We start from the raw sequence: 9,222 nt of genomic DNA on the forward strand, positions 1-9,222 counted from the left end.
AAGTGTAGCAGGATTGCTACGTCGTAGTATGTATGTATGTGTATGTTATTGTATTCCTTCTAGATCATTCATGTTAGTTCTAAGAATAAGTTGTTGTTGTTGTACGATGCCGCTCACTGTTCTCTAACTCTCTCTCTCAATCTCATCGCTCTCACACTCTCTCAATGAATCGGGGGTTGATGCGGATCGTGAGCTGAGAGCGAGGGCAGTTGAACGCCGACCGTGATCCTGAACACACCAAATTATCAAATAAAAGAAAAGACTAGAAGTATATATTTGTGTTGGTGTTTAACTTCAGGGGAATACGTTATACCCCTACAAAATCAGAAGTGGGCCGATCACGAGCCAATTAATTAAAGTAAAGACAAAAGAAAATCAAAATGGAATTAAATAACGCTTCGATCGAACAATTAAAAAGGTGGTTGAGTGTGTTGAAGCTATCAACAACCGGAACGAAAAAGGAATTGATCTTGCGGTTAAATAAAGTACCAAAGGAAGTTCGTGGAAAAGTTGGTGAAATGGCGAAACAAAAAAATGATGAAGATGGCGACAAAAGTAAGGGCAATGACAGCAGCGACGAAATTTTCGAAGACGGCTGCGGAATTTTCCAGAAAGAAGGCGGCGACGGAAGTAACGGCAAAGACGGAGATAAAAGTAACGGCAAAGACGGCGGCATCCAGAGCTACGACGAAGAAGACGGCGACAAAAGTGACGGCGGCATTGAGAATTACATCGAAGAAGACGGCGAAACTAACGGCAAAGATGGTGCAGCGAATGACGAAGTGGCTGGCAGCATTCTCAGAATTAGAGGCAAACGGAGCAACGAAAAAGGCGGCGAACAAAACGAAGACGGTGGAAGGAACGACAATTACGCAGAAGACGGCATGCACAACCAGGCTGGAGAAAATTCTAGAAACGCAAAAAGCAGCGAACGTAAAGCGGTGGTGGAAAATTTTAGCGAGAGCATCGACGTCTCGTTGGGCATGGCAACACAGGTATTGAGTGAGTTTTCTGGCGAGTCGTGTGCCCGCAAATGGACTACTCAGGTGCAAAATATCGCGACCATTTATGGAATAAGAGGAAAATTCGTAAAGATGCTAATGCTAAGCAAAATAAAGGGCAAAGCTTATGAGTGGCTGCACGCAGATTCAGACCGCGTGTTGCTACCGTTGGATGACCTAATGGCAGAGCTGATCTCAATGTTTGGAGAAAAATCATCGAAGTTGGAGATACGGCGCAAGTTCGAAGGGCGCAAATGGAAGCAAAGCGAAACTTTCGGGAGTTATGTCGACGACAAGATAATGCTTGCTCAGGGCCTTAATATTGATGCAGATGAAATGTTGAGCTGCATCATCGAAGGTATCCCCAATCAAGGGCTACGCAATCAGGCGCATATTCAATGCTTTGTGGATGTTGGGCACATAAAGAGAGCGTTTGCGGATGTAAGCTTGCCAAAGCTATATGGAGTTGGCAGGCCGACGACATCAACGGATCCCAAGGACAGCAAAGAGACTCGTTGTTTCAATTGCAATGCAAAAGGGCATTGGGCGTACGAGTGCAAAGAGGGAGAAAGGATCGTGCTATGCGTGCGGTGAGATGGGACACTTTGTGGCGAAATGCTTGAAGAACAAAAACAAGAACGAGGGCGAAAACAAATATGTAAGATATGTTGAAATTAATTTTGTAAACGATTCTAATACCAGGGTAATTGCAGAATGCCTCATAGATACAGGAAGCCCAATTTCATTTATTAAAATATCCAAAGTACCAGAAGACATTTCGAAATTACCAGTTTTAAGTTCGTATTATGGTTTAAACAAAAGTTACCTGAAAACTTATGGAAAAATATTATGTTATGTTTTGAAAAATTTAAATAAAGTACATTTTAATTTAGTTATTGTGGCAAACGAATCTATGAGTCATGATGTAATCTTGGGACGAGATTTTATGGATGCTTGTAATCTAAATTTAAACCTTGACACTTTGAAAATGGTTACAGTTGAGAATATTGAAAATCCTTCTGATGTTAGTGATGAAAAGCAAATAATTAGCGATGTTGTTAGTAATGTTAGGGATAAAAATACAATTTTTAGCGATGTTAATCATGGAATTAGGGACAGCAGGGAAACAATTAAGGAAATTTTTAGTAAAATCAGTAATGAAGAAGATGTTACGAAAAAAAATTATATTGAGCCGGAAATAAATCTAGTGGAAAAGGAATTATTTAACATAAATTTAACGGATGAAAGTGTAGAATACAAAGTTGGTGATCATGTGAATTATAATGTTAGGTGTCAGTTTGTTAGGATGGTAGAAAGTTGTTATGTAAATAAAGAAAAGCCAAAGGAACCGGAGGTTAGATGCGAAATGAAGTTAAGATTAGAGGACTCAAAACCATTCAGTTGTTCGCCCAGACGTTTAGCTTACACAGAGAAAGAAAAATTACAGGTGATATTAGACGAATACTTAAGTGAAGGAATTATAAGGCCAAGTGAATCTGAGTATGCATCTCCAATAGTGTTAGTTAAAAAGAAGTCAGGCGACTTACGACTATGTGTAGATTACCGAAAGCTTAACAAGACTATGGTGAAAGATAACTATCCGTTACCTTTGATTGACGATTTATTAGATACATTAGTAAATAAAACAATATTTTCGAAATTAGATTTAAAGCATGGCTACTTTCATGTGTTTGTGGATAGTGAATCGATAAAATATACCTCATTTATGACGCCTTTGGGACAATTTGAGTTTATGCGGATGCCAATGGGGCTGAAGAATGCACCAGCGGTGTTTCAACGATTTATCAATAAGATTTTTGCAGACATGATAAGGGATGGTAAGGTAGTTATATACATGGACGATATCATGATTGCGAGTAAAGAAATGCAAGAACATTTAAGTGTTCTTAGAGAAGTTTTTGATCGATTAGCAAGGAACAAACTAGAATTAAGAATGGACAAGTGTGAGTTTCTACAAGCAAGTGTACAATACTTAGGATTTTTGGTAACTAGCAAAGGAATACAGGCTAATGACAAAGGAATAGAAGCTGTTCGAGATTTTCCCGTTCCAGACAAAGTACACGGTGTTAGAAGCTTTCTGGGTTTGTGTTCGTATTTTAGAAGGTTCATTAAAGATTTTTCGATGATCGCTAAACCTCTATATGAATTGTTAAAGAAGGATAAAGAATTTGTATTTGAAGAAAAGGAATTGCAATGTTTTGAATTGCTTAAGAAAAAGTTGGTGGAAGCTCCAGTGTTAGGATTATATTATTACAAGGACGAGGTAGAATTGCATACAGACGCCAGTGCACAAGGTTTTGGAGCAGTTTTGCTGCAAAGAAAAGAGGATAAAAAGCTTCATCCAATATTTTATTTTTCGAAAGCAACAACAAAAGACGAAGCAAAGTATCATAGTTTTGAACTGGAAACGTTAGCAATAATTTACGCTCTTAGAAGATTTAGAATTTATGTGCAGGGTAGACGATTTAGAATAGTCACAGATTGTAACTCACTGACGTTGACGTTAAATAGAATTGAGTTAAACCCCCGTATTGCACGGTGGGCATTAGAATTGCTAGAGTATGACTTTGAATTAGTCCACAAATCGGGGAAACTTATGCAACATGTTGACGCGTTAAGTAGAAATACAAACATAATGGTAGTTGAAACGAATAGCTTTGAAGATAATTTAATTATTTGTCAAGCGAAAGATGAAAAATTAAAAGATGTTAGAAAAAAGTTAGAAAATGAGGAAGATAAGATGTTTGAGATGAGGAATGGAGTTATATATAGAAAGTCGAATAATGGAAAGCTGTTATTTTGTGTTCCAGAAGAAATGGAGGAAAAGATATTATACAAATATCACAATGAATTAGGTCATTTAGGAAGAGATAAAGTTATGGATGCTATTGTTAGGACGTATTGGTTTTCGAATATGAAAGAGAAAGTGGTTAGACATATTGAAAATTGTATAAGATGTGTAGCATATTCGCCAAAGTCAGGGAAAGGGGAAGGACTGTTGCACAGTATACCAAAAGGAAATGTGCCATTTGAAATTATACATATTGATCATTATGGACCGGTTGATAATGGAAGAGCAAAGAAACATCTATTTGTGGTTATAGGCGGATTTACCAAATATGTTAGGCTATATGCAACAAAGACGACGAACACAAAGGAAGTTATTATAGCATTGAAAGACTACTTCAGGTCCTACAGCAGACCAACTTGTATAGTTTCGGATAGGGGAAGCTGTTTTACGTCGGAAGATTTTGGAAAATTTATGGAAGAATGTAATATTAAACATGTCAAAATTGCGACTGGGTCACCTCAAGCCAATGGACAAGTAGAAAGGATTAATAGAATTGTGGGACCAATGATAGCTAAATTAGCAGATCCAGAAGAGAAAATGCATTGGGACACAGTTGTGGAAGATGTTGAGTTTTCATTGAACAACACGAAGCAAAGAAGCATAGCACAAATGCCAAGTAAAATGTTGTTTGGAATCGAGCAGAAAGGAAAAGTTATTGATGAATTGAGACAAAAGTTAGAAGAATTAGATAATGTTAGTGATGTTAGAGATCTAGACAAAATTAGAAAAGATGGTTCAGAAGCGCAAAGAAAATTACAAAAAGACAACGAACAGAGATATAATGAAAAAAGGACGAAGAGTTCGGAGTACAAAGTGGGAGACTACATTATGGTAAAAAATTTTGATAGCTCAGTAGGAGTCGCAAGAAAGCTAATACCTAAACACAAGGGTCCTTATGTAATAGATAAAGTTTTGAGAAATGATAGATACTTGATAAAAGATGTTGAAGGTTTTCAATTATCGCGTTGCCCTTATCAAGGTGTCTGGAGTAGCCAAAATATTAAGCATTGGATTGGAAAACGAAAATAAAGTTGTAAATATATCAAGAAATTTGTAAATAAAAAAACTAAATTATAGAAACTAAGATAAATATTAAGCCGAAATCAATTGTAAATTAACACAAGATCAGGGGATCTTAAAATGTCAGGACGGCCGAATTGTAGCAGGATTGCTACGTCGTAGTATGTATGTATGTGTATGTTATTGTATTCCTTCTAGATCATTCATGTTAGTTCTAAGAATAAGTTGTTGTTGTTGTACGATGCCGCTCACTGTTCTCTAACTCTCTCTCTCAATCTCATCGCTCTCACACTCTCTCAATGAATCGGGGGTTGATGCGGATCGTGAGCTGAGAGCGAGGGCAGTTGAACGCCGACCGTGATCCTGAACACACCAAATTATCAAATAAAAGAAAAGACTAGAAGTATATATTTGTGTTGGTGTTTAACTTCAGGGGAATACGTTATACCCCTACAAAAGGTAGTAACATATATGACCGTTTTTATGTCATTGATTTTAATTTAGCGAAGGTTTACTGAAATGGGCCTTCTTTCCATCTTTAACAGCCCATAACTTGGTCAAATGAACTCGGATTTCGATATGGCATACCTTTATAGGCTTTTGGAATGATTTTGTTGTTATCTGCATTAAAATTTTTAACTTTAAAGGTAGTAAAATATTTGACCGTTTTTATGTCATTGATTTTAATTTTGCGAAGGTTTACTGAAATGGGCCTTCTTTCATCTTTAAAAGCCAATAACTTGGTCAAATGAACTCGTATTTCGATATGGCATACCTTTATAGGCTTGTGGAATGATTGTGTTGTTATTTGCATTAAAATATTAAACTTTAAAGGTAGTTTAAAATATGACCGTTTGTATATCATTGATTTTAATTTTGCAAAGGTTTACTGAAATGGGCCTTCTTTCCATCTTTAAAAGCCCATAACTTGGTCAAATGAACTCGGATTTCGATATGGCATAACTTTATAGGCTTGTGGAATGATTATGTTGTTATCTGCATTAAAATATATAACTTTAAAGGTAGTTAAAAATATGGCCGTTTTTATGTAATTGATTTTAATTTTGCAAAGGTTTACTGAAATGGGCCTTCTTTCCATCTTTAAAAGCCCATATCCTGGTCAAAAGGAATCGGATTTCGATATGGCATACCTCTATGGGCTTGTGGAATGATTATGTTGTTATCTGCATTAAAATATATAACTTTAAAGGTAATAAAAAATATGACCGTTTTTATGTCATTGATCTTAATATTGCAAAGGTTTACTGAAATGGGCCTTCTTTCCATCTTTAAAAGCCTATAACTTGGTCAAATGAACTCGTATTTCGATATGGCATACCTTTAGGGGCTTGTGGAATGATTTTGTTGTTATCTGCATTAAAATATTTAACTTTAAAGGTAGTAAAAACAAGGAAGAACGCTATAGTCGAGTACCTCGACTATCAGATACCCGTTACTCAGCTACATGGAGATATGCAAGCAGCAAAGCGAGATTAAAATGCGCCACCTACCGGCGGTATACACATTTAAGCGTTATGGGCGTTAGAGTGGGCGTGGCAAATTTTTTTTTGGATCAATCGATAGGTATCGACGAGACCAATACATTTCAGTTACAATTTTTTATCTAGCATGAAAATTGTGGGCGTCACAGGTTTTTGCGGTTTGTGGGCGTTAAAGTGGGCGTGGCAAACTTTTTTTTGAATCAATCGATAGGTAATGACGAGACGAATACATTTCAGTTAAAATTTTTTATCTAGCATAAAAATTGTGGGCGTCACAGGTTTTCGCGGTTTGTGGGCGTTAAAGTGGGCGTGGCAAACTTTTTTTTAGGTCAATCGATAGGTATTGATGAGAACATTACATTTCAGTTAAAATTTTTATTCTAGCATCAAAACTGTAGAAGCCACAGTTTTGGGCGGTTTGTGGGCGTTAGAGTGGGCGTGGCACTCTACTGAAACAAACTTGCGCTGCGCAGGAATCTCAGGAATCTGCGTGCCTAATCCCAGTATTGTAACTCTCATAGTTTCCGAGATCTCAGCGTTCATACGGACAGACGGACAGACGGACAGACGGACAGACGGACAGACGGACAGACGGACAGACGGACATGGCTAGATCGACTCGGCTAGTGATCCTGATCAAGAATATATATACTTTATGGGGTCGGAAACGCTTCCTTCTGCCTGTTACATACTTTCCGACGAATCTAGTATACCCTTTTACTCTACGAGTAACGGGTATAAATATGACCGTTTTTATGTCATTGATTTTAATTTTGCAAAGGTTTACTGAAATGGGCCTTCTTTCCATCTTTAAAAGCCCATAACCTGGTCAAAAGGAATCAGATTTCGATATGGCATACCTCTATGGGCTTGTGGAATGATTATGTTGTTATCTGCATTAAAATATATAACTTTAAAGGTAGTAAAAAATATGATCGTTTTTATGTGATTGATTTTAATTTTGCAAAGGTTTACTGAAATGGGCCTTCTTTCCATCTTTAAAAGCCCATAACTTGGTCAAAGAACTCGGGTTTCGATATGGCATACCTTTATAGGCTTGTGGAGTGATTATGTTGTTTTCTGCATTAAAATATGTAACTTTAAGGGTAGTAAAAAAAAAGCGTTTTTATGTCATTGATTTTAATTTTGCAAAGGTTTACTGAAATGGGCCTTCTTTCCATCTTTAAAAGCCCATAACCTGGTCAAAAGCACTCGGATTTCGATATGGCATACCTCTATGGGCTTGTGGAATGATTATGTTGTTATCTGTATTAAAATATATATCTTTAAGGGTAGTAAAAAATATGACCGTTTTTATGTCATTGATTTTAATTTTGCAAAGGTTTACTGAAATGGGCCTTCTTTCCATCTTTAAAAGCCCATAACCTGGCCAAAAGGACTCGGATTTCGATATGGCATACCTCTATGGGCTTGTGGAATGATTATGTTGTTATCTTCATTAAAATATATAACTTTAAAGGTAGTTACATATATGACCGTTTTTATGTCATTGATTTTAATTTAGCGAAGGTTTACTGAAATGGGCCTTCTTTCCATCTTTAGCAGCCCATAACTTGGTCAAATGAACTCGGATTTCGATATGGCATACCTTTATAGGCTTGTGGAATGATTATGTCGTTATCTGCATTAAAATATATAACTTTAAAGGTAGTAAAAAATATGACCCTTTTTATGCCATTGATTTTAATTTTACGAAGGTTTACTGAAATGGGCCTTCTTTCATCTATAAAAGCCAATAACTTGGTCAAATTAACTCGTATTTCGATATGGCATATCTTTATAGGCTTGTGGAATAATTGTGTTGTTATCTGCAATAAAATATTAAACTTTAAAGGTAGTTAAAAATATGACCGTTTGTATGTCATTGATTTTAATTTTGCAAAGGTTTACTGAAATGGGCCTTCTTTCCATCTTTAAAAGCCCATAACTTGGTCAAATGAACTCGGATTTCGATATGGCATACCTTTATAGGCTTGTGGAATGATTATGTTGTTATCTGCATTAAAATATGTAACTTTAAAGGTAGTTAAAAATATGGCCGTTTTTATGTAATTGATTTGCAAAGGTTTACTGAAATGGGCCTTCTTTCCATCTTTAAAAGCCCATATCCTGAACAAAAGGAATCGGATTTCGATATGGCATACCTCTATGGGCTTGTGGAATGATTATGTTGTTATCTGCATTAAAATATATAACTTTAAAGGTAATAAAAAATATGACCGTTTTTATGTCATTGATCTTAATTTTGCAAAGGTTTACTGAAATGGGCCTTCTTTCCATCTTTAAAAGCCCATAACCTGGTCAAAAGGACTCGGATTTCGATATGGCATACCTCTATGGGCTTGTGGAATGATTATGTTGTTATCTGCATTAAAATATATAACTTTAAAGGTAGTAAAAAATATGACCGTATTTATGTCATTGATTTTAATTTTGCGATGGTTTACTGAAATGGTCCTTCTTTACATATTTAAAAGCCAATAACTTGGTCAAATGAACTATGATCTCGGTATGGCATACCTTTCCAGGCTTGTGGAATGATTATGTTATTATCTGCATTAAAATATTTAACTTTAAAGGTAGTAAAAAATATGACCGTTTTAATGTCATTGATTTTAATTTTGCAAAGGTTTACTGAAATGGGCCTTCTTTCCATCTTTATAAGCCCATAACCTGGTCAGAAGGACTCGGATTTCGATATGGCATACCTCTATGGGCTTGTGGAATGATTATGTTGTTATCTGCATTAAAATATATAACTTCAAAGGTAGTAGAAAATATGACCGTTTTTATGTCATTTATTTTA

At 36.1% G+C, this 9,222-nt stretch overlaps 1 protein-coding gene across 1 annotated transcript; it reads left to right on the forward strand.

The window, feature by feature from the left end:
• The first annotated feature begins 231 nt into the window (after nt 1-231).
• Nucleotides 232-1,911, forward strand: LOC136117427 (uncharacterized). Its single transcript, XM_070998092.1, has 2 exons — nt 232-1,659; nt 1,715-1,911. The coding sequence occupies exon 1, from the start codon at nt 381-383 to the stop codon at nt 1,593-1,595; it is 1,215 nt and encodes a 404-aa protein (XP_070854193.1). The 5' UTR covers nt 232-380; the 3' UTR covers nt 1,596-1,659; nt 1,715-1,911.
• Nucleotides 1,912-9,222: the final 7,311 nt, after the last annotated feature.

The sequence above is a fragment of the Drosophila suzukii genome, assembly GCF_043229965.1.
Source record: "Drosophila suzukii chromosome X unlocalized genomic scaffold, CBGP_Dsuzu_IsoJpt1.0 scf_Xc, whole genome shotgun sequence".
NCBI lineage: Eukaryota > Metazoa > Arthropoda > Insecta > Diptera > Drosophilidae > Drosophila > Drosophila suzukii.